Source organism: Oncorhynchus masou, chromosome 9 (genome assembly GCF_036934945.1).
Source record: "Oncorhynchus masou masou isolate Uvic2021 chromosome 9, UVic_Omas_1.1, whole genome shotgun sequence".
Classification (NCBI taxonomy): Eukaryota; Metazoa; Chordata; class Actinopteri; order Salmoniformes; family Salmonidae; genus Oncorhynchus; species Oncorhynchus masou.
The window spans coordinates 24,003,884-24,029,864 of record NC_088220.1 but is presented as its reverse complement, the minus strand read 5'-3'; the positions used below and the strand labels follow the sequence as shown (position 1 = coordinate 24,029,864).

At 45.2% G+C, this 25,981-nt stretch overlaps 1 protein-coding gene across 3 annotated transcripts in view; it reads right to left on the bottom strand.

Moving 5' to 3' along the window:
- LOC135545704 (5-hydroxytryptamine receptor 4-like) overlaps positions 1-25,981 on the bottom strand; it is a 179,121-nt gene that overhangs the window by 33,823 nt on the left and 119,317 nt on the right. For all 3 annotated transcript variants that reach the window (XR_010456492.1, XM_064973509.1, XM_064973510.1), the window contains one exon: positions 9,152-9,720. Coding sequence is in view for 2 of the 3 variants with exons in the window: in XM_064973509.1 (XP_064829581.1) it covers positions 9,152-9,720 (569 nt within the window). In the remaining variant the exon portion in view is untranslated. The remainder of the gene's footprint in view (positions 1-9,151; positions 9,721-25,981) is intronic.

Here is a 25,981-nt window from a genome sequence, read left to right as displayed (position 1 = left end):
GTTTTCTTGCAGTGCATACAAAGAATTGTATAATATGATTTAATGGCCTGAAATTCAATATGTTTGTAATGATGCTGTAGATTTAAGATTAACTTAAGGGGTCAACTGAATAGCCGTGTGGGTGGGTGGCAATTTCATCTGCTTTTACTCAGGAGTCAAAAAGGCATACGCGTGACTCCAGTACTCAGAAGGTCAAGGCTTCACATCCCTGCATATCCTTATTTGTTTACATACAACTGACTGGAACTGCAGCAGGCGTAACCATAGAAATAGAATGAAGGGAAGCTGTGTGATCATGTGGATCGTGTGGTTAGAGTTAGATGAGGTTGGAGCATGCCAAGATAGAAATAACTACTAGGAGGTGAAATGTGCCCCATTCATTCATGTGGTAGATAAGAATCTGACCATTGCATCTGTGTACATGTCAGCTCCTGTGAGCATCACACCAACCAGTATTTAACTCCATGTGTCCCAGAGGAGAGAAAGTACTGATTCTTGAACAGGTCGTGAAAAATGTGACCAAATTCAGGCATTTATTGCTGTTAAATATTACATTTGAAATGTACTCTGTATAATTACAGACAGAAGGTAAAAGTATCTGAGTTAATGTCTTCACTTTTAATTTCCTTTAGTTAATTCCCATTTCAACTCACCACTTAGTGATGTAATCTATTGGCTGGTTTCTTTTTCTACCTCTGAACTTTTGTCCATTATGGACTTTGTGGTGCTCTCTCATGCTGTTCTTTCCCATTTTACTGCAGAGGTAATCATCTAGAACCAAAGATCAAACTTGATCAACAATATGACCTTCCTCCCCATTCACTGTGGTAATTAGTATTATTAAAGAGGCTGTGGTGGCCAGCAGCAAATTACACCAATTTGAGTAACTTGTGCACAACGTTCAGTTTTCCTACAGTATCTCTACCTGGCATCCTGCCCAGTACACCTATATAGCCTGATCTTGGCCCCTAGACAGCATTTGATCACTCACAAGCACGATGTTGACATTACTACCCATCTGGGTTAAAAACTGTCTCGGTAAAGGTGGAGTTTGGGGTGTGATCAGGAATCAGCTGCTCCTAGCAGGGGTAATAGTATACGTTTACGGCGCAATGTATCTATACCTGGCTGCCGAGATGGATCAATGCATCCTTCACTCTAGCCACAGATTAATATAGTCTGTTTAACTGGGAGCAGGGCCCCATTGAGTGAAGAATGAAGACAGAAGGAGATTGTTAGTAGGGCCTGTATTTTAATCAAGCTCGGCTGTGTTCGGTAATCACTGATCATTACATTTTACATGGGTTCCTTCCACAACTTATTCTTTCAGGTCTATAGTGTGGTTGCCTCTCAACAGGGGCTGGGGCCCGCCGCCTTGCGCCTCTCCACAGCTGCTCCGACCAACAGACATCCCAGCATACTTCACTTCTCTGTTTATCAGCCCGATTAACATGCTGACAGCTCCACCATTTGGAAACTGTTCCGGGGATTTATGTTCTCCCAGAGTTTCCAAGTGCCGCAGCAGAAAACAACTCTTTTTTTGCGGGGACATTGTGGAGAGTCTTTCATGGTCATTTATACTTTTCAATCTGGATATATTCTCAACATGTTCTGTTTACAGCGCAGACTCCCAGGGCGGAGGAGAACATTGTTAAACTACAAACGTATATGCTTTCAATTAAGGATTGTTAGCACAATCGGTCTCTCAACCCTTAGATGTGACCCCCAAGTTCTTAAAATCTATTTAGTATTATAAAACATTAACCACTTAACTTAGAAATTCAATATATACTTGAATGTTCCCACACCTGAGTTTTCTGAAATAACTTCATACAAAAACACAATCTTACACACTTGTCTAAATATAAGACACATATTCATGTTTTCTTAGGTGTTCATGTTCAGCCCTTTTGCCAGTTCAAAGAGTGGGTGTCACAGGGCCCAGTCCTCTGGTCTGTTTCTGAACACTTCTTATTTCTATGGCAACAAAAGGGTTGTCAGTAGTGAATGTTTTTCAAACACGCACACTTGAAGTTTCCTTCTTTTTCTGTTCGAACAAGACTTGGTATGTGTGTTTTGTCTAGGTTTCAGTGTAAACTGTATTTCACAACAGGACAGAAGAGAAAGAGTGAATTGTTAACTGACCATATCAGAGGTTCACTTGCCTGAGAGACTGGTGCAAGTTGACGAAACATCATTTGCTTTATTTGATCTCTTATTTAATTTAGTCCCATGACAATATAATTACAAATAAAGTTTAAAGTCATTATGTCAGTTAACATATCTACTCTGTCTTTTTCCTGTTGATTAATGGTATTATGTCGCCGTAGCAACAAAACAAACAAATCAAGTTTCAGTTTGTCTGCAGTAATATCTGCATTCATACATTGTGTAATAAGAAGTCTCTTGTGTTGTAATATTTCAGTCAGGGAAAAGCAGTTATGAACTAAATAATGACTACACTTTCAGAAAAAAGGGTTCCAAAAGCATTATTTGGCTGTCCCCTTAGGAGAACCCTTTTTGGTTCCAGGTAGAACTCATGCAGGGGAGGCGGATGTCTCTGGTAGAGAGCCACACATGCTGTCCGGCGTGAAAGAGTGGCATAGGTTGGCGGCATCTGTCGGCAAAGCGTTTCTGGGTATTAGAGGCTTCCTGCAGATGCTGGTGAGCGGTCTCCCATACCCGCTCACTACGCCGAAACCAGTCGTTAACAGCTGGGACAGTACTAGGCTCCGCCTCCCAGGGAAACATGGGGGGGTTGGTAACCAAGTACACACAAACGGATTAGGGTGGAGGGATGAATGCATGAGTGAGTTCTGAGCGTATTCGGCCCGGGCCATATACCGACCCCAGTCGTGTGGCGATGCAGAAAATTGTTTGCGAAGGTACTTCCCTATTTCTTGGTTCAGACATTACGCCTGCCCGTTGGTCTGGGGATGGCACCCGGAGGAGAGGCTGAGGGCGACCCCCAGTCGGTCACAGAAGGCTCACCACACCAGGGAGACAAACTGGGGCCCGCGGTCAGAGACTATGTCCTCCGGAGTCACATAAAGACAAAACACCTGCTGGAACATACACTCAGCCAATTCCATGGCGTTAGGCAAATGAGGAGGAAGAACCAATACGGCACATTTTTGAAAAATGGTCTACTATGACAAGGATGGTGGTGTTACCAGAGGATTCAGGAAGGTCTGTGATAAAATCAACAGCTATGTGGGACCAGGGTCTGTGAGGGATTGGCAAAGGTTGAAGCTTACCGGAAGGGAGAGGGCTTTTGGTTTGGGTGCAGACTGGACAGGAGTGTACGTAATCCCTTACGTCGGATGCCAGTGAGGACCACCAGAACTTCCGGGCTAGAAGTTTGGTGGTTCATGTAATGCCCGGATGTCTTGACCCCAAGGACGTGTGACACCATTGCATCAGTTGGGGTCTAACAGCTGCTGGTACGTAACTCCTCCCAGCTGGTGTCTCAGGAGGAGGTCTGAGGTTAGGGCTTCTTGTATGGCAGAGTGAACCTCCCACTGGCCCATAATGCAAGAACAAGGAAGAATGGGTGTAGGGTCTGAGTTACTGGTCGGAAGGTCAGACTGGTGATAGCAGTTTGAGAGCATCAGCTTTTACGTTTCTCTTTCCAAGGATGTAAGTCACATGACAATGGAAGCGTGTGAAGAGAGCCCAGCAGGCTTGTCTCTAGTTTAACCTGTTGAAACTCTAGGGGCGCAATTTCATTTTTGGATGAAAAATGTTCCCGTTTTAAACAAGATATTTTGTCACAAAAAGATGCTCGACTATGCATATAATTGATAGCTTTCGAAAGAAAACACTCTGACGTGTCCAGAACTGCAAAGATATTTTCTGTGCGTGCCCTAAAACGTGAGCTTCAGGCAAAACCAAGATGAGACGGCATCCAGGAAACCAGCAGGATTTTTGAGGCTCCGTTTTCCATTTTCTCCTTATATGGCTGTGAATGCGAGAGGAGTGAGTCTGCCCTTTCTGTCGTTTCCCCAAGGTGTCTGCAGCATTGTGACGTATTTGTAGGCATATCATTGGAAGATTGACCATAAGAGACCACATTTACCAGGTGTCCGCCCTGTGTCCTGCGCCGAATTTGGTGCGCAAAAGTCAGCTGCAAGTATTTTTCCATGGAATTTAGAGGAGAATGCAGGCTTCCACGAACGATATATCAATGAAGAGATATGTGAAAAAACACCTTGAGGATTGATTCCAAACAACGTTTGCCATGTTTCGGTCGATATTATGGAGTTAATTCGGAAAAAGTTTGAGTTGTAGGTGACTGAATTTTCGGTTCGTTTCGGTAGCCAAATGTGATGTACAAAACGGAGCGATTTCTCCTACACACAGACGCTTTCAGGAAAAACTGCGCATTTGGTATGTAACTGAGAGTCTCCTCATTGAAAACATCCGAAGCTCTTCAAAGGTAAATGATTTTATTTATTTGGTTATCTGGTTTTTGTGAAAATGTTGCGTGCTAAATGCTACTCAAAATGCTAAGCTAGCTTAGCATACTCTTACACAAATTAGTCAATTGCTATGGTTCAAAAGCATATTTTGAAAATCTGAGATGACAGTGTTGTTAAGAAAAGGCTAAGCTTGAGAGCAGGCGCATTATTTTCATTTTATTTTGTGATTTTCAGAAATCGTTAATGTTGCGTTATGCTAATGAGCCTGAGGCTTTAGTCACGATCCCGGATCCGGGATGGGGAGATTCAAGAGGTTAACCTCTTGGCCCCTCCGATATATTCCAGATTACAAAGGACGAGAAAGTGATGTTGTGCGCCCTCCAACAAGTGGCGCCATTCTTCAATGGCCAGCTTAATAGCCAGGAGTTCTGTTCCCCACATCGTAATTCCTCTCAGTGGGGGATAACTTCCTGGAGAAGAAGGCACAGGGATGTGATGTGGGAGGTGTTCCCACCCGCTGAGAGAGACTATGGCTCCTACTCCTACTTCGGAGGCATCCACCTCCAGGGTGAAAGAAAGGGTCAGATCAGGTTGGCGAAGTACAGGAGCTGAGGTGAAGAGGCGTTTTCAAGTATTTGAAAGCAGTCAGGGTGGAATCAGTCCATTGAAGGGTCTGGGTCTTTTGGCTGGTAAGGGCAGTGAGGGGAGCGGCAGTAGAACTGAAGTTCCGAATGAACCAGCGATAGTAGTTGGAGAACCCAATGAAACGTTCCTTAACGGTGGTGGGTTTGTGCCCGTTACTGACGGCAGTGACTGTGTTCTCATCCATGCTGACCCCTCCAGGTGTCAGTACGAAACCAAGGAAGTTAACCGAGGTTACACGGAGGTGCTCTTTTCAGTCTCAACATAAAATGTTATGGTCAAGGACCCGTTGAAGAACCTGCACATGCTGTATGTGTTCCTTCAGGGAGTGGAAGTAAATCAGGATGTCATCAATGTAGACGATGAGAAAGCGGTTGATCATATCCTGGAAAACCTCATTCATAAAGGATTGGAAGACGGCAGGGGCGTTAGTAAGGCCGTAGGGCATAACCAGGTATTTGTTGTGCCCTCGTGCGGTGAGAAAGGCCGTCTTCCATTTGCCGCCTTCACGTATAGGGACAAGGTCATATGCACTTCGCAGGTTGAGTTTTGTATAGAAGTTAGCGCGGCCCACTTGTTCAAGAGTCGCTGGGATCAGAGGAAGAGGGAAACAGTTCTTGATTGTGACATAATTTAGGGTAATCAATACATGGACGGAGACCACCATCCTTTTTGCAACGAAGAAGAAGCTGGACACAGCCCGGGAAGAAGGACGAATGAAACCGTTTGAGTGTTTCATCACTGTAGGTTGATATGTCACTGTAGTACTGTAGGTCTCCATTGCCTCATTTTCTGGGATAAATAGGGGGTAAACACGGCCCTTCGGTGGGGACACTCCAGGGAGTCAGTCAATGGCACAGTCTCCTGGGCGATATGGTGGCAGAGTGGAGGCCTTGATTTTGCTGAAGACATTGCTGTACTGGACGTATTCAGATGGTATGGCGGGTGGCACTGCAGCGACAGAGTCCTCAATGGTGGTGGCTCTGCAGGGAAGGATGGGACAACTTCCAGGTAGAAGACCAGGATTGTCGTTCACCTTGTCACCACGAGATGGCAGGGTTATGACGACAAAGCCAGGGGTGTCTGAGGAGGAGTGGCTGTTTGGTGGATGAGAGTTCCATTAGTTGAACGCTTTTGGTGTGGAAGACTCCAATCTGGAGAGTGACGCTCTGTATCAGGTGCATAATGAAGCCCGTGCCCAATGGCTGCCCGTCCAGGGTGTTAATCCTTTAGGGAGGGGTGACATGTGGTAGATCAATGTCAAGCTCTTGTACTAGCTGGTGATCGATATTATTACCTGCTGCTCCCAAATCTATCAAGCCCTCTACGTACTTAGTAACCCCCTTCATGGTTATCAATACTGGGATGGACAATTTATTCTGGGAGATATTTAGGAATAAGGACACGCCTACCTGCATGGCAGCGGAGGGACCCTTCTCAACTCTCCGTTGGGGACGAACAGGGCAATGGCTGAGAAGATGATCTTTCTCTCCACAGTATAGGCAGAGCCCTTCTTGGATCCGCCTTTGACGTTCGATACATGGAAGAGGTGCGTGGCCCAACTACATGGGCTCTGAAAGACTAGGAAGGGATCACGGAAAGAGAAGGTGTCGCGTTCCTGGGTGGTAGAGCTCTTCGGGCAGCTGAATTGCATCCTTGTTATAGTTCTAAGAGGTCTCCAATAGGACGACCGGAAGGAGAGTGATCGAATACCTCTTTGAAGAGGGTGTGGAAATGGGTGACAGATCCGAGTTCTGTGCTGTTGGCAGTCCAAATGGCGGTGGCCCAATCCAGGGCTTTGCCTGTGAGTTGAGACGCAACAAAATCCACCCTGCTTGTCGGCGGCGAAGTTAGTGGGGTTGTGCTCAATGTATTTGCTGCATTGCATCAGAAATCCCAGACATTTCCCAGGTGAACCATCATGTTTTCCAGGCATGGATATGAATGAAGGAGGGCTATGGGTTACGATACTAGGCATCGGAGGAGTAGGGATAGGCAGGTGTTTATTTTGCCTTCACAGAAGGCAGGAATCGTGGTCACAGGCAGGCAATGGTCATACACAGGTAGGCAAACAGGCAGGTGAATCAAAACTAGGACTGAAGGCTATAACTGGTTCTGACAAACGAGCTAGGAAAAGGCTTAGTAGAATCAAAATAAACAATACCTCACAAAGGCACAAACCGAATGAACTGAACTAAATAAGGACCTGATGAGACCAGGTGAGTAACTAACACAGGTGAAATCAATGAACAAAAATGAAAGACAGTGCTACGTTCAAGAACACACAGAGACAGGGCTACATTCAAGAACACAACAAAACAGAACACAAGGTTGACAAAGAAAATAAATACAGAACCTTACACCTATCTGTTGTTCCATGTAGGGAATCTGCTATTCAGTGCGCTTGTATTGGCTAATAACCCCCCTCCCCCCCTCATAGAATTTGTGGAATGTTTTTCCTTCATAATGTGTTTGAGCCAATCAGTTGTGTTGTGACTACCTGATTCCATATGTGTTATTTTATAGTTGTGATGTCTTCACTATTATTCAACAATGTAGAAAATTATACAAATAAAGATAAACCTTTGAATGAGTAGGTGTGTCCAAACTTTTTGACTGGTACTGTACATCAGGTCCAATGTCTAGTGACCCTATAATAGCCATGTAGCGTACATCAGGTTTAACCTCTAGTGACCCTATAATAGCCATGTAACATACATCAGGTCTAACCTCTAGTGACCCTATAATAGCCATGTAGCGTACATCAGGTCTAACCTCTAGTGACCCTATAATAGCCATGTAACATACACCAGGTCTAACCTCTAGTGACCCTATAATAGCCATGTAGCATACATCAGGTCTAACCTCTAGTGACCCTATAATAGCCATGTAACATACATCAGGTCTAACCTCTAGTGACCCTATAATAGCCATGTAACATACATCAGGTCTAACCTCTAGTGACCCTATAATAGCCATGTAACATACATCAGGTCTAACCTCTAGTGACCCTATAATAGCCATGTAACATACATCAGGTCTAACCTCTAGTGACCCTATAATAGCCATGTAACATACATCAGGTCTAACCTCTAGTGACCCTATAATAGCCATGTAACATACACCAGGTCTAACCTCTAGTGACCCTATAATAGCCATGTAGCATACATCAGGTCTAACCTCTAGTGACCCTATAATAGCCATGTAACATACATCAGGTCTAACCTCTAGTGACCCTATAATAGCCATGTAACATACATCAGGTCTAACCTCTAGTGACCCTATAATAGCCATGTAACATACATCAGGTCTAACCTCTAGTGACCCTATAATAGCCATGTAACATACATCAGGTCTAACCTCTAGTGACCCTATAATAGCCATGTAACATACATCAGGTCTAACCTCTAGTGACCCTATAATAGCCATGTAACATACATCAGGTCTAACCTCTAGTGACCCTATAATAGCCATGTAACATACATCAGGTCTAACCTCTGGTGACCCTGTAATAGCCATGTAACGTACATCAGGTCTAACCTCTAGTGACCCTATAATAGCCATGTAACGTACATCAGGTCTAACTTCTAGTGACCCTATAATAGCCATGTAACATACATCAGGTCTCTCAACTAGAACAGCCAAGGGGATAAATTAATTATGCATTGAGTGGACAGAGCAATACAGTTGTTATTCCATTATAGTCTGAGAATTCTAAAATTGGACAGTTGGGTGGGTGGCTGAAATGTAATAAGCCGGCTGCTTGATGTACTACTGCAAGTCTCTAGCTCACCAAGTCTCACAGCAAAGCAAACAGTCTTTTGTAGATGGTCATCTGTGTAAATGAATATGTCTCATCAGTCCTCAGATCCAGGAACATGGTGGGAATGTTAAGACAGCTGCTTGGTGGTCATGTAGGCTACAGTTCATTCACATGGACTTGATCCATGTCTCCCCTGCCCAAAAACCCATTCTATATATTAATAATAAAATCTCAAGCTGCCGCCAACACCATCTGAAGAGTATCTGTGGGCTGTAGAGAGTTAGTGAAGGGCTCTCAGGTAGGTGAGGAGGAAGTAGACACTTACTTGAGCACATGGGTGGAGCCGTTGATCTGTGTGGCCGAGCAGGGGGGCCCCGGCCCCAGTATGGATGGCCGCCTGGCGCTGTAACGCTTTCTCCCACAGCAGAGGATGATGAGGAAGGCACGGCGGAAGGACTTGTTCAGGAAGGCATAGAGAATGGGATTAAGCATGGAGTTAATGTAGCCCAGCCACAGGCATGCTGCCCACAGCTGGCCCGGCACTGTGTAGTTTATAAAGGGGTCCACCACATTGGTGATAAAAAAAGGGGCCCAGCACAGGCAGAAACAGCCCATGATGATGCACAGAGTCTTGGCCGCCTTGGTCTCTGTACGCATGCGGTGGTTGCGCTGGTGGTCGGCGCTGTCCGCCGAGGCGGCCCCCGCCCGTTGCAGCATACTGATTTGGCGTGCGTGCTCCCGTGCAGTCACATAGATGCGCTGGTAGGCCAGCACCATCAACCCCAGTGGGATGTAGAAGGCCACCACGGAACACGTCAGAGCGTAGGGCTTGTTGACCATGAAGACACACGCCGTCGCGTTGACGGTGTCACCGCTGAACTTCCGTTCCTCTATCTACCAAGGGGTTGAGATGTGGTAACACCACCACCACCACAGAGGCACACACACACACACACACACACACACACACACACACACCACAGAAGAAGAAAAAACACATGGTTAATGTGTCAGTTCATGAAACATTAGTTTCACGGACACAGAACGGTAATCATTCAGAGAATAAGTATATGACATGGCAAGTTTATATGAATCAGATCAATACAGTTCAGTGAAAAATGTTGTCAATTAATTATGTCTATGGTAAGAGGACTGAGCTTGTCAGGGTTTTCTACCATTTACAATGGAGTCCTGTAGGCTCCTGTTCATCAAGTAGATTTTCTAAACCCTTAAACGTATCTAGGAGAGCAATGATGAATGGTGCAAAACCAAACTTCCATCAATGCTATTTCCTGAAAGTAGCGACTAGGTCCAGAGTGGGGAAGATGAGGGCTTTGAAACAGATCATTAATCACTGTCCTCCACCGGCACCCTGCTAGAATCTCTGGCCACCTCAGGTCATACCTGTCTCTACTCTGGAGAAAATAAATTACACTAGTCTACGATTGATAGGTATAAGCACTGCATATATACAGTACGCACAGCGTATGACTGCCCTGCTAATGTGCCTTGCTGGATCTTGTAAACTATCAAAAGTAGACCCATAACTGATCCAAATGTTTTACTAATCAAACATGTATTCAAATCACCAGGCTTTTGAACGATTATTCAAATAGGTGTTTGGCAGAAAAGCTAATTCTTTATTTATTGTTTAATTATTCAAGGCTCCCTTTGTTATTTCATTTCAAAATAAAATGCTTGTTTGTATTTAAAGGAATACTCAGCGATATGACTTAGATGCAGAGAGTAAACATCATAGTGGGTCAATTTCCACAACAACTAAGAGCGTTGAAGCGTGAGGCTCAACTCCTCTGCTGTTTTGGTTCCCTGGCTCGTGCACATGTGCAGATACTGTGTGTGACTGTGTGAGAGAGAAGTCTTGTATCTCACTCATCTCAATATCTGCGGTGCTGCTCGTGGCAACGTCATTTCGCTGAGTCTCTCTTTCAAAGTCATGAATGACTCGTATGACGTGAATGAACGATTGATTGATTATATTGAATTACGTGAAGACCGATAAAAACAGGACACGCCCTCACCTCGATGGTGAATAGAGCATTTAAGACTACTACTTGAGTCAAGAGCAAATCAATACACTTAATTTAGGCTACATTATTGCATGCTACAGTTTTTTTTATCACTTTGGTGCAATGTTCACAACTGCGTGGCACATGGACCACACGGTTGTGAACATGTTCACAACCGTGTGCTCCATGTCCACAACCGTGTGCTCCATGTCCACAACCGTGTGCTCCATGTCCACAACCGTGTGCTCCATGTCCACAACCGTGTGCTCCATGTTCACAACCGTGTGGTACATGTTCACAGCCGTGTGGTACATGTTCACAGCCGTGTGGTACATGTTCACAGCCGTGTGGTACATGTCCACAACCGTGTGTTACATGTTCACAACCGTGTGGTACATGTTCACAACCGTGTGGTACATGTTTGCAACAATGTGGTACATGTTCGCAACCATGTGGTACATGTTCGCAACCATGTGGTACATGTTCACAACCATGTGGTACATGTTCACAACTCTTAGTGCACAACTCAAAACAGATCATCCAAGGGGCAGTTGTGAAAACTGCAAGCACATCAAATCAAATTGTATCCATCACATGCGCCAAATACAACAGGTGTAGAACAGACAGTGAAATGCTTACTTACAAGGCCTTAATCAACAATGCAGTTTTAAGAAAAATAAGAGTAAACAAAATATTTACTAAATAACAATTTTAAAATGAGTTGCACAATAAAATAACAACTAGGGCTATATACACGGGGTTACAGTACAGAGTCAATGTGCAGGGGTACGGTTGGTCGAAGTAATTGAGGTAATATGTATGTGTAGGTAGGGGTAAAGTGACTATGCATAGATAATAAACAGAGTAGCAGCAGCGTAAAAGTACAACACAAAATCATATAAAATCACTTCTTCACTCATCTGGAAATACATATTTCACATTGCAATACATGTTCATATTAGGTAACTGCCTTTTACAATGCAACGCTCGCATTACTTTGATATGATTTTCTTCTCTTTTGTTAACAATCTCAGATGTAAAGTCCCCTGTTTAGGGGATCTGCGTGGTTCTGGTACTGGTTCTAACCAACAAGTTTGCTTATAAATCGATCCGTGGACAACGTAGATCAAAATATCCATATTTTTTGGGCCTGTGTGAAGTAGGATTTGAAATCTGAAACCACTTGAAGCTGGAATGTCCCTCCTACAATTTAATCTGCTCCCACTGTCCATCACCTCCTGCCTCAACCCTACATCACAACCACTAACAAAGCGCATGTAAGCGGTGCGTAACTGGTGGCAGCGAAGTCAGACGCAGGAGAGCAGAACGGGGTAATAACCGGAGCAGTTTACTATACATATATATAACCACCGGCATCCAGAATAATAAAGAACGGGTACAAAACCTGACGCGCACCAGACAATAAATGTGCACAAGCACTTACAACAAACAATACCACACAAAGACATGGGGGGAACAGAGGGTTAAATACACAACACGTAACGAGGGAATGAAAACCAGGTGTGTGGGAAAACAAGACAAAACAAATGGAAAATTAAAAATGGATCGACGAGGGCTAGAAGACCGGTGACGTCGACCGCCGAAGGCGCATGCCTGCAATACTTACATCGTAGTGCATCAGGGGACAATCGTTTCATCCCTATTGTACATTCAGAGATTCATTTTAACACTATCTGTTTGTCATAGATGGACAAGATTAATATGAGATGAGGAAGCCAAGCTAAAGCTCCTTGAGACGTTCACAGCGATGGGGGCAGACGTTTTGATCAAGAGAGACCTTTATAAAATATGCACATTTTCTCTAACACTAAAGATATCAAAATGAATTTTACAGTTAAGGAATGTGAAATCTTATAGTTAGTTTTATAATTGTATTATAGTATACGTTACCGGTCAAAGTTTTAGAACACCATTTTTACATTGTAGAATAATAGTGAAGACATCAAAACTATGAAATAACACACATGGAATCATGTAGTAACCAACTAAAGTGTTATACAAATCCAGATATATTTTATATTTGAGATTCTTCAAATAACTACCCTTGATGACAGCTTTGCACACTCTTGGTATTCTCTCAACCAGCTTCATGAGGTACAGTAGTCAAATGGAAAGCATTTCAATTAACAGGCGTGCCTTCTAAAAAGTGAATTTGTGGAATTTCTTTCCTTCCTAATGCGTTTGAGCCAATCAGTTGTGTTGTGACAAGGTAGGGGGAAAAATTCAAATCATTGTATATGGAATACACAATCACCACATGTCCTCTTACTGTGCTACAGAAAAACATCTAATCAAACAACATTGAGGGCTTGTGTACTGAATTAAACGGCAACTACACTATACAGACTTCAAAGTCGCCCCCTGATGTGGTTTAAGTATTGTTGTGAATATGGAAAATCTTTATGGACCCTTTATAAAGCAAGTCATATGGTTACAGATCATTTGTAACACATGTATGTTCTGTCTGAACGCTATATAAAGCATGTCATATGGTTACAGATCATTTATGTTCTGCCTGAACGCTATATAAAGCATGTCATATGGTTACAGATCGTTTATGTTGTGTCTGAACGCTATATAAAGCATGACATATGGTTACAGATCATTTGTAACACATGTATGTTCTGTCGGAACGCTATATAAAGCATGTCATATGGTTACAGATCATTTGTAACACATGTATGTTCTGTCTGAACGCTATCTAGTCGGCTGGCCCTCGCTGCATATTCGTCTCCAGACCCACTGGCTCCAGGTAATCTACAAGTCCATGCTAGGTAAAGCTCCGCCTTATCTCAGTTCACTGATCACGATGGCAACACCCATCCGTAGCACGCGCTCCAGCAGGTGTATCTCACTGATCATCCCTAAAGCCAACACCTCATTTGGCCGCCTTTCGTTCCAATACTCTGCTGCCTGCGACTGGAACGAACTGCAAAAATCCCTGAAGTTGGAGACTTTTATCTCCCTCACCAACTTCAAACATCTGCTATCTGAGCAGCTAACCGATCGCTGCAGCTGTACATAGTCTACTGGTAAATAGCCCACCCATTTTCACCTACCTCATCCCCATATTGTTTTTATTTATTTACTTTTCTGCTCTTTTGCACACCAACATCTCTACCTGTACATGACCATCTGATCATTTATCACCCCAGTGTTAATCTGCAAAATTGTAATTATTCGCCTACCTCCTCATGCCTTTTGCACACAATGTATATAGACTCCACTTTTTTTTCTACTGTGTTATTGACTTGTTAATTGTTTACTCCATGTGTAACTCTGTGTTGTCTGTTCACACTGCTATGCTTTATCTTGGCCAGGTCGCAGTTGCAAATGAGAACTTGTTCTCAACTAGCCTACCTGGTTAAATAAAGGTGAAAAAAAAAAAAATATATATATATATATAAAGCAAGCATATGGTTACAGATCATTTTTAACACATGTATGTTCTGTCTGAACGCTATATAAAGCATGTTATATGGTTACAGATCATTTGTAACACATGTATGTTCTGTCTGAACGCTATATAAAGCATGTCATATGGTTACAGATCATTTATGTTCTGTCTGAACGCTATATAAAGCATGTCATATGGTTACAGATCATTTGTAACACATGTATGTTCTGTCTGAACGCTATATAAAGCATGTCATATGGTTACAGATCATTTATGTTCTGTCTGAACGCTATATAAAGCAAGTCATATGGTTACAGATCATTTGTAACACATGTATGTTCTGTCTGAACGCTATATAAAGCATGTCATATGGTTACAGATCATTTATGTTCGGCCTGAACGCTATATAAAGCATGTCATATGGTTACAGATCATTTGTAACACATGTATGTTCTGTCTGAACGCTATATAAAGCATGTCATATGGTTACAGATCATTTATGTTCTGTCTGAACGCTATATAAAGCATGTCATATGGTTACAGATCATTTATGTTCTGTCTGAACGCTATATAAAGCATGTCATATGGTTACAGATCATTTATGTTCTGTCTGAACGCTATATAAAGCATGTCATATGGTTACAGATCATTTATGTTCTGTCTGAACGCTATATAAAGCATGTCATATGGTTACAGATCATTTATGTTCGGCCTGAACGCTATATAAAGCATGTCATATGGTTACAGATCATTTATGTTATGTCTGAACGCTATATAAAGCATGTCATATGGTTACAGATCATTTATGTTCTGTCTGAACGCTATATAAAGCATGTCATATGGTTACAGATCATTTATGTTCTGTCTGAACGCTAATATAAAGCATGTCATATGGTTACAGATCATTTATGTTCGGCCTGAACGCTATATAAAGCATGTCATATGGTTACAGATCATTTATGTTCTGTCTGAATGCTATATAAAGCATGTCATATGGTTACAGATCATTTATGTTCGGCCTGAACGCTATATAAAGCATGTCATATGGTTACAGATCATTTATGTTATGTCTGAACGCTATATAAAGCATGTCATATGGTTACAGATCATTTATGTTCTGTCTGAACGCTATATAAAGCATGTCATATGGTTACAGATCATTTGTAACACATGTATGTTATGTCTGAATGCTATATAAAGCATGTCATATGGTTACAGATCATTTATGTTCTGCCTGAACGCTATATAAAGCCTTTATAATCTGCTCGTCATTTAAAGCCGACCAATTTTAATGCATATTGGTTTATCTACAACATATTTTGAGAACGACATAATGAAAATGTATGTCTGTATAGTAGAAACATATAAAGTACAATATATACCGTAATCTACTATTATGATGAAATAAAATCCCTTGATATTGATAAGATCAGAGACGTGCTGTATTCAAAAATGTGAATCAAAGTTTATTGGTCGCACAAACATTAGCAGATGTTACAGTAGGTGCAGAGAGTAATATTTTTTTTTTTTTTTTGGGGGGGGGTGATACAAGGGCCTTCAAAAGGGGGTAGGTTGCCAATCCCTGATGTAAATACTCAACAACGGACCAAATAATATGATTATTAAACAAAACTTTATGACATTACCTTCAGGAGTCAAATCACAGTTCATACCTGAACAGTATTATTAGAAAGAGAAAGAAACGACTGTAGAAACTATTACAGTACAACGGTTTGATTTGTTTGATCGTAGCTAGCTAGCTACATAGCCGTCTTTGTATCTAAGACAATTTGTGTAGCCTAGAGCGATTTTCTAGGTTAGCTAGCCAGCTATTGTCGTTCTTTTAAGGTAACGTAACGCAATCAACCTGCTAGCTAGCCAGCTAGCCCCCGAATAGCAGCACTGTAGAAACTATTACACTCGACGGAACGACTTGATTAGTGTAGTGTCAACATCGCAGCCATTACCAGCTAGCCTACAAAGTCAACAACGCAGCCACTGCCAGCTAGCCTACTCCAGCAGTACTGTAGCATTTCAATCATTTTAGTCAATAAGATTCTTGCTACGTAAGCTTAACTTTCTGAACATTCGAGACGTGTAGTCCACTTGTCATTCCAATCTCCTTTGCATTAGCGTAGCCTCTTCTGTAGCCTGTCAACTATGTGTCTATCTATCCCTGTTCTCTCCTCTCTGCACAGACCATACAAACGCTCCACACCGCGTGGCCGCGGCCACCCTAATCTGGTGGTCCCAGCGCGCACGACCCACGTGGAGTTCCAGGTCTCCGGTAGCCTCTGGAACTGCCGATCTGCGGCCAACAAGGCAGAGTTCATCTCAGCCTATGCCTCCCTCCAGTCCCTCGACTTCTTGGCACTGACGGAAACATGGATCACCACAGATAACACTGCTACTCCTACTGCTCTCTCTTTGTCCGCCCACGTGTTCTCGCACACCCCGAGAGCTTCTGGTCAGCGGGGTGGTGGCACCGCGATCCTCATCTCTCCCAAGTGGTCATTCTCTCTCTCTCCCCTTACCCATCTGTCTATCGCCTCCTTTGAATTCCATGCTGTCACAGTTACCAGCCCTTTCAAGCTTAACATCCTTATCATTTATCGCCCTCCAGGTTCCCTCGGAGAGTTCATCAATGAGCTTGATGCCTTGATAAGCTCCTTTCCTAAGGACGGCTCACCTCTAACAGTCCTGGGCGACTTTACTAGATGCTGTTCTTCCACTAACCTCATTGCAACTCCCCTCCAAGTCTCCGACCACTACCTTGTATCCTTTTCCCTCTCGCCCTCATCCAACACTTCCCACACTGCCCCTACTCGGATGGTATCGCGCCGTCCCAACCTTCGCTCTCTCTCCCCCGCTACTCTCTCCTCTTCCATCCTATCATCTCTTCCCTCTGCTCATACCTTCTCCAACCTATCTCCTGATTCTGCCTCCTCAACCCTCCTCTCTTCCCTTTCTGCATCCTTTGACTCTCTATGTCCCCTATCCTCCAGGCCGGCTCGGTCCTCCCCTCCCGCTCCGTGGCTCGATGACTCATTGCGAGCTCACAGAACAGAGCTCCGGGCAGCCGAGCGGAAATGGAGGAAAACTCGCCTCCCTGCGGACCTGGCATCCTTTCACTCCCTCCTCTCTACATTTTCCTCCTCTGTCTCTGCTGCTAAAGCCACTTTTTACCACTCTAAATTCCAAGCATCTGCCTCTAACCCTAGGAAGCTCTTTGCCACCTTCTCCTCCCTCCTGAATCCTCCTCCCCCTCCCCCCCTCCTCCCTCTCTGCAGATGACTTCGTCAACCATTTTGAAAAGAAGGTCGACGACATCCGATCCTCGTTTGCTAAGTCAAACGACACCGCTGGTTCTGCTCACACTGCCCTACCCTGTGCTCTGACCTCTTTCTCCCCTCTCTCTCCAGATGAAATCTCGCTTCTTGTGACGGCCGGCCGCCCAACAACCTGCCCGCTTGACCCTATCCCCTCCTCTCTTCTCCAGACCATTTCCGGAGACCTTCTCCCTTACCTCACCTCGCTCATCAACTCATCCCTGACCGCTGGCTACGTCCCTTCCGTATTCAAGAGAGCGAGAGTTGCACCCCTTCTGAAAAAACCTACACTCGATCCCTCCGATGTCAACAACTACAGACCAGTATCCCTTCTTTCTTTTCTCTCCAAAACTCTTGAACGTGCCGTCCTTGGCCAGCTCTCCCGCTATCTCTCTCAGAATGACCTTCTTGATCCAAATCAGTCAGGATTCAAGACTAGTCATTCAACTGAGACTGCTCTTCTCTGTATCACGGAGGCGCTCCGCACTGCTAAAGCTAACTCTCTCTCCTCTGCTCTCATCCTTCTAGACCTATCGGCTGCCTTCGATACTGTGAACCATCAGATCCTCCTCTCCACCCTCTCCGAGTTGGGCATCTCCGGCGCGGCCCACGCTTGGATTGCGTCCTTCCTGACAGGTCGCTCCTACCAGGTGGCGTGGCGAGAATCTGTCTCCTCGCCACGCGCTCTCACCACTGGTGTCCCCCAGGGCTCTGTTCTAGGCCCTCTCCTATTCTCGCTATACACCAAGTCACTTGGCTCTGTCATAACCTCACATGGTCTCTCCTATCATTGCTATGCAGATGACACACAATTAATCTTCTCCTTTCCCCCTTCTGATGACCAGGTGGCGAATCGCATCTGCATGTCTGGCAGACATATCAGTGTGGATGACGGATCACCACCTCAAGCTGAACCTCGGCAAGACGGAGCTGCTCTTCCTCCCGGGGAAGGACTGCCCGTTCCATGATCTCGCCATCACGGTTGACAACTCCATTGTGTCCTCCTCCCAGAGCGCTAAGAACCTTGGCGTGATCCTGGACAACACCCTGTCGTTCTCAACCAACATCATGGCGGTGGCCCGTTCCTGTAGGTTCATGCTCTACAACATCCGCAGAGTACGACCCTGCCTCACACAGGAAGCGGCGCAGGTCCTAATCCAGGCACTTGTCATCTCCCGTCTGGATTACTGCAACTCGCTGTTGGCTGGGCTCCCTGCCTGTGCCATTAAACCCCTACAACTCATCCAGAACGCCGCAGCCCGTCTGGTGTTCAACCTTCCCAAGTTCTCTCACGTCACCCCGCTCCTCCGCTCTCTCCACTGGCTTCCAGTTGAAGCTCGCATCCGCTACAAGACCATGGTGCTTGCCTACGGAGCTGTGAGGGGAACGGCACCGCAGTACCTCCAGGCTCTGATCAGGCCCTACACCCAAGCAAGGGCACTGCGTTCATCCACCTCTGGCCTGCTCGCCTCCCTACCACTGAGGAAGTACAGTTCCCGCTCAGCCCAGTCAAAACTGTTCGCTGCTCTGGCCCCCCAATGGTGGAACAAACTCCCTCACGACGCCAGGACAGCGGAGTCAATCACCACCTTCCGGAGACACCTGAAACCCCACCTCTTCAAGGAATACCTAGGATAGGATAAGTAATCCTTCTCACCCCCCTCCCCCCTTAATGATTTAGATCCACTATTGTAAAGTGGCTGTTCCACTGGATGTCAGAAGGTGAATTCACCAATTTGTAAGTCGCTCTGGATAAGAGCGTCTGCTAAATGACTTAAATGTAAATGTAAAATGTCCTCCATTTAAACAAATCTAACAAAACCAGTATTTCAGGGTCTGTGTTGTCCTGTTTTTAAATATATTCATCCCATTCCCTAGTTCATGATTATGATAGACAGGGTTACCCCATCTCAACCAATACTTTTCATTACATCACCCTCTCCCCCTGTCCATTTGTTTTGGGTTGGTACATTAGAATTGGGTCTGACATTTCGATTCAGACTCCCTGTTGTTTCATTTGAGCATAATCACACAGTATCAGTCCTCCAATGTCTTTCATTGAGCTTTCACTTCCAGCCATTGTTTTCATATGAGCAGTAGCAGCAGGTGGGCTTTACTGTTTCAACCATTGTTTTCATATGAGCAGCAGTGGGAGGTGGGTTTTACTGTTTCAACCAACCTTGCCTGTTCTGTGAGCAGACCCCCTAGACGTCATTTCCGGTCACAACTTGCAGACTTGTTTGAGTTGCTGTGCTGTGCGTTTTGTTGCCAACCTATTTTGCTACCTGACAACTTTACGGTTTTTACTTATATATATATATATAATTTTTTTCTTCCCCTCCAACTTTTTCACTCCGGACGCTTTATCTGGACACGATTCGTCAAGACCTCCAACAGCCGAAGATAAGTAGTAACATTAACATGATGCCTTCTAATTGCAGTCGCTGTACTCATAATATACAGGAGAACGATTGCCTTATGGCGAGGATAGCTGTGCTGCAACCCCAGCTTCAGACGCAATCGTTAGACAAGGGTAATTTCAGTGTAGGAAAGGATGAAACAGCGTCTGTGCCACCAGTAAGTACAGATAGTAGTATAAATCCCTTGGCACAGTCCCCGCAGACGGACAACTTTCTCACGGTTTCTGGAGGGAAATGCTGTAGGAATGCTCAACCGGTGTCGCTCATTCAGCCCAGAAACTTTCAACCGGTTTTCCCCATTAAGTAGCGAGCCGGAGTCAGAGGCCGAGTCTTCTCTGGTCTTTACTCCTCCCGTTACGGGGTCTGAGACAACGAAGCTTCCCACCATTAGCTCTGACAAATTGAAAACTCTAGTCATTGGCGACTCCATTACCCGCAGTATTAGACATAAAACGAATCATCCAGCGATCATACACTGTTTACCAGGGGGCAGGGCTACCGACGTTAAGGCTAATCTGAAGATGGTGCTGGCTAAAGCTAAAACTGGCGAGTGTAGAGAGTATAGAGATATTGTTATCCACGTCGGCACCAACGATGTTAGGATGAAGCAGTCAGAGATCACCAAGCGCAACATAGCTTCTGCGTGTAAATCAGCTAGAAAGATGTGTTGGCATCGAGTAATTGTCTCTGGCCCCCTCCCAGTTAGGGGGAGTGATGAGCTCTACAGCAGAGTCTCAAAACTCAATCGCTGGTTGAAAACTGTTTTCTGCCCCTCCCAAAAGATAGAATTTGTAGATAATTGGCCCTCTTTCTGGGACTCACCCACAAACAGGACCAAGCCTGACCTGCTGAGGAGTGACGGACTCCATCCAAGCTGGAGGGGTGCTCTCATCTTATCTACCAACATAGACAGGGCTCTAACTCCTCTAGCTCCACAATGAAATAGGGTGCAGGCCAGGCAGCAGGCTGTTAGCCAGCCTGCCAGCATAGTGGAGTCTGCCACTAGCACAGTCAGTGTAGTCAGCTCAGCTATCACCATTGAGACCGTGTCTGTGCCTCGACCTAGGTTGGGCAAAACTAAACATGGCGGTGTTCGCCTTAGCAATCTCACTAGGATAAAGACCACCTCCATTCCTGTCATTATTGAAAGAGATCATGATACCTCACATCTCAAAATAGGACTACTTAATGTTAGATCCCTTACTTCACAGGCAATTATAGTCAATGAACTAATCACTGATCATAATCTTGATGTGATTGGCCTGACTGAAACATGGCTTAAGCCTGATGAATTTACTGTGTTAAATGAGTCTGTAACGGCGTTCTTCGTTTGTCGCAAGAAAGTCGGACCGAAATGCAGCGTGTAGGTTACTCATGTTTATTAGAGAAACAAAACAAACGAACTATACAAGAATAACTAATAAATACAAAACAACAAATGGAACGTGAAACCTATTACAGCCTGACTGGTGAAACTAACACAGAGACAGGAACAACCACGAAATACAAAGCGAAACCCAGGCTACCTAAATATGGTTCCCAATCAGAGACAACGAGAATCACCTGACTCTGATTGAGAACCGCCTCAGGCAGCCAAACCTATTTAACACACACCCCTACTCAGCTACAATCCCAAATACTACAAACCCCGATACGAAAATACAATACATAATAAACCCATGTCACACCCTGGCCCGACTAACTAATAAACTAAAACACAAAATACTAAGACCAAGGCGTGACAGAACCCCCCCCCCTAAGGTGCGGACTCCCGAACGCACCTCAAAACCATAGGGAGGGTCCGGGTGGGCGTCTGTCCATGGTGGCGGTTCCGGCTCCGGACGTGGACCCCACTTCATAAATGTCATTGTTCCTCCCCTTCGCGTCCTGGGATGATCCACCCTCACCGCCGACCATGGCCGAATAGTCCTCACCCAGAGGTGTTTTCCCTACATAACAGAGGAGCAGCTCGGGACTGAGGGGCAGCTCGGGACTGAGGGGCAGCTCGGGACTGAGGGGCAGCTCGGGACTGAGGGGCAGCTCGGGACTGAGGGGCAGCTCGGGACTGAGGGGCAGCTCGGGACTGAGGGGCAGCTCGGGACTGAGGGGCAGCTCGGGACTGAGAAGAAGCCCGGTACTGAGAAGAAGCCCGGTACTGAGAAGAAGCCCAGCCAGGCAGTTGAATCCGGCAGATCCTGGCCGACTGGCGGATCCTGCCCGACTGGCGGATCCTGGCCAACTGGCGGATCCTGGCCAACTGGCGGATCTGGAAGAGTCTGGCTGACTGGCAGATCTGGAAGAGTCTGGCTGACTGGCAGATCTGGAAGAGTCTGGCTGACTGGCAGATCTGGAAGAGTCTGGCTGACTGGCAGATCTGGAAGAGTCTGGCAGATCTGGAAGAGTCTGGCTGACTGGCAGATCTGGAAGAGTCTGGCTGACTGGCAGATCTGGAAGAGTCTGGCTGACTGGCAGATCTGGAAGAGTCTGGTTGACTGGCAGATCCTTGCAGACTGGCAGCTCCTTGCAGACTGGCAGCTCTAGCTGCTCCATGCAGACTGGCAGCACTGGCTGCTTCATGCAGACTGGCAGCTCCTTGCAGACTGGCAGCTCTAGCTGCTCCAAACAGGCAGGAGGCTCCGGCAGCACTGGAGAGGAGAAAGGTTCCGACAGTACAGGAGAGGCGAGGCGCACTGTAGGCCTGATGCGTGGTGCTGGCACTGGTGGTATTGGGCCGAGGACACGCACAGGAAGCCTAGTGCGGGGAGCTGCTACCGGAGGGCTGGGGTGTGGAGGTGGTACTGGATAGACCGGACTGTGCAGGCACACTGGAGCTCTTGAGCACCGTGCCTGCCCAACCTTACCTGGTTGAATACTCTCGGTTGCCCTGCCAGTGCTGTGAGGAGAAATAGCCCGCACTGGGCTATGTAGGCAAACCGGAGACACCGAGCGCAAGGCTGGTGCCATGTAAGCCGGCCCAAGGAGACGCACTGGGGACCGGATGCGTAGAGCCGGCTTCATGGCATTTGGCTCGACGCTCAATCTAGCCCGGCCGATACGCGGAGCTGAAATATACCGCACCGGGCTATGCACCCGCACTGGGGACACCGTGCGCACCACTGCATAACACGGTGCCTGCCCGGTCTCTCTAGACCCCCGGTAAGCACAGGGAGATTGTGCAGGTCTCCTACCTGACGCAGCCATACTCCCTGATAGCCCCCCCCAAGAAGTTTTTGGGGCTGCTTTTCGGGCTTCCATCCACGTCGCCGTGCTGCCTCCTCATACCAGCGCCTCTCCGCTTTAGCCGCTTCTAATTCCTCCTTGGGGCGGCGATATTCACCAGGCTGAGCCCAGGGTCCTTTTCCGTCCAGTTCCTCCTCCCATGTCCAATTCTCCAAATGGTGTAGCCTCTCCCACTGAAGCTGCTTCTGTTGCCTCTCTTGTAGCTCCTGCCTGTTAACACGCTGCTTGGTCCGAGTGTGGTGGGTGATTCTGTAACGGCGTTCTTCGTTTGTCGCAAGAAAGTCGGACCGAAATGCAGCGTGTAGGTTACTCATGTTTATTAGAGAAACAAAACAAACGAACTATACAAGAATAACTAATAAATACAAAACAACAAATGGAACGTGAAACCTATTACAGCCTGACTGGTGAAACTAACACAGAGACAGGAACAATCACCCACGAAATACAAAGCGAAACCCAGGCTACCTAAATACGGTTCCCAATCAGAGACAACGAGAATCACCTGACTGATTGAGAACCGCCTCAGGCAGCCAAACCTATTTAACACACACCCCTACTCAGCTACAATCCCAAATACTACAAACCCTGATACGAAAATACAATACATAATAAACCCATGTCACACCCTGGCCTGACTAACTAATAAACTAAAACACAAAATACTAAGACCAAGGCGTGACAGAGGCCTCACCTCCTGGCTACACTAGTGACCATATCCCCCCCGTGCATCACGCAAAGGTGGAGGTGTTGCTAACATTTACGGTAGCAAATTTCAATTTACAAAAAAAAAAAAGACGTTTTCGTCTTTTGAGCTTTTAGTCATGAAATCTATGCAGCCTACTCAATCACTTTTTATAGCTATTGTTTACAGGCCTCCTGGGCCATATACAGCGTTCCTCACTGAGTTCCCTGAATTCCTATCGGACCTTGTAGTCATAGCAGATAATATTCTAATCTTTGGTGACTTTAATATTCACATGGAAAAGTCCACAGACCCACTCCAGAAGGCTTTCGGAGCCATCATCGACTAAGTGAGTTTTGTCCAACATGTCTCTGGACCCACTCACTGTCACAGTCATACGCTGGACCTTTTTTGTCCCATGGAATAAATGTTGTGGATCTTAATGCTTTTCCTCATAAACCTGGACTATCGGACCACCATTTTATTACATTTGCAATTACAACAAATAATCTGCTCAGACCCCAACCAAGGAACATCAAAAGTCGTGCTATAAATTCACAGACAACACAAAGATTCCTTGATGTCCTTCCAGATTCCCTCTGTCTACCCAAGGACGCCAGAGGACAAAAATCAGTTAACCAGCTAACTGAGGAACTGAATTTAACCTTGTACCCTAGATGGAGTTGCACCCCTAAAAACTAAAAACATTTCTCATAAGAAACTAGCTCCCTGGTACACAGAAAATACCCGAGCTCTGAAGCAAGCTTCCAGAAAATTGGAACGGAAATGGCGCCACACCAAACTGGAAGTCTTCCGTCTAGCTTGGAAAGACAGTGCCGTGCAGTACCGAAGAGCCCTTACTGCTGCTCGATCATCCTATTTTTCTAACTTAATTGAGGAAAATAAGAACAATCCGAAATTCCTTTTTGATACTGTCGCAAAGCTAACTAAAAAGCAGCATTCCCCAAGAGAGGATGACTTTCACTTTAGCAGTGATAAATTCATGATCTTCTTTGAGGAAAAAATTATGATTATTAGAAAGCAAATTACAGACTCCTCTTTAAATCTGCGTATTCCTTCAAAGCTCAGTTGTGCTGAGTCTGCAAAACTCTGCCAGGACCTAGGATCAAGAGAGACGCTCAAGTGTTTTAGTACTAGATCTCTTGACACAATGATGAAAATAATCATGGCCTCTAAACCTTCAAGCTTCATACTGGACCCTATTCCAACTAAACTACTGAAAGATCTGCTTCCTGTGCTTGGCCCTCCTATGTTGAACATAATAAACGGCTCTCTATCCACCGGATGTGTACCAAACTCACTAAAAGTGGCAGTAATAAAGCCTCTCTTGAAAAAGACAAACCTTGACCCAGAAAATATAAAAAACTATCGGCCTATGTCGAATCTTCCATTCCTCTCAATTTTTAGAAAAGGCTGTTGCGCAGCAACTCACTGCCTTCCTGAAGACAAACAATGTATACTTTATGCTTCAGTCTGGTTTTAGACCCCATCATAGCACTGAAACAGCACTTGTGAAGGTGGTTAATGACATTTTAATGACATCGGACCGAGGCTCTGCATCTGTCCTCGTGCTCCTAGACCTTAGTGCTGCTTTTGATACCATCGATCACCACATTCTTTTGGAAAGATTGGAAACCCAAATTGGTCTACACGGATAAGTTCTGGCCTGGTTTAGATCTTATCTGTCGGAAAGATATCAGTTTGTCTCTGTGAATGGTTTGTCCTCAGACAAATCAACTGTAAATTTTGTTGTTCCTCAAGGTTCCGTTTTAGGACCACTATTGTTTTCACTATATATTTTACCTCTTGGGGATGTTATTTGAAAACATAATGTTAACTTTCACTGCTATGCGGATGACACACAGCTGTACATTTCAATGAAACATGGTGAAGCCCCAAAACTGCCCTTGCTAGAAGCATGTGTTTCAGACATAAGGAAGTGGATGGCTGCAAACTTTCTACTTTTAAACTCGGACAAAACAGAGATGCTTGTTCTAGGTCCCAAGAAACAAAGA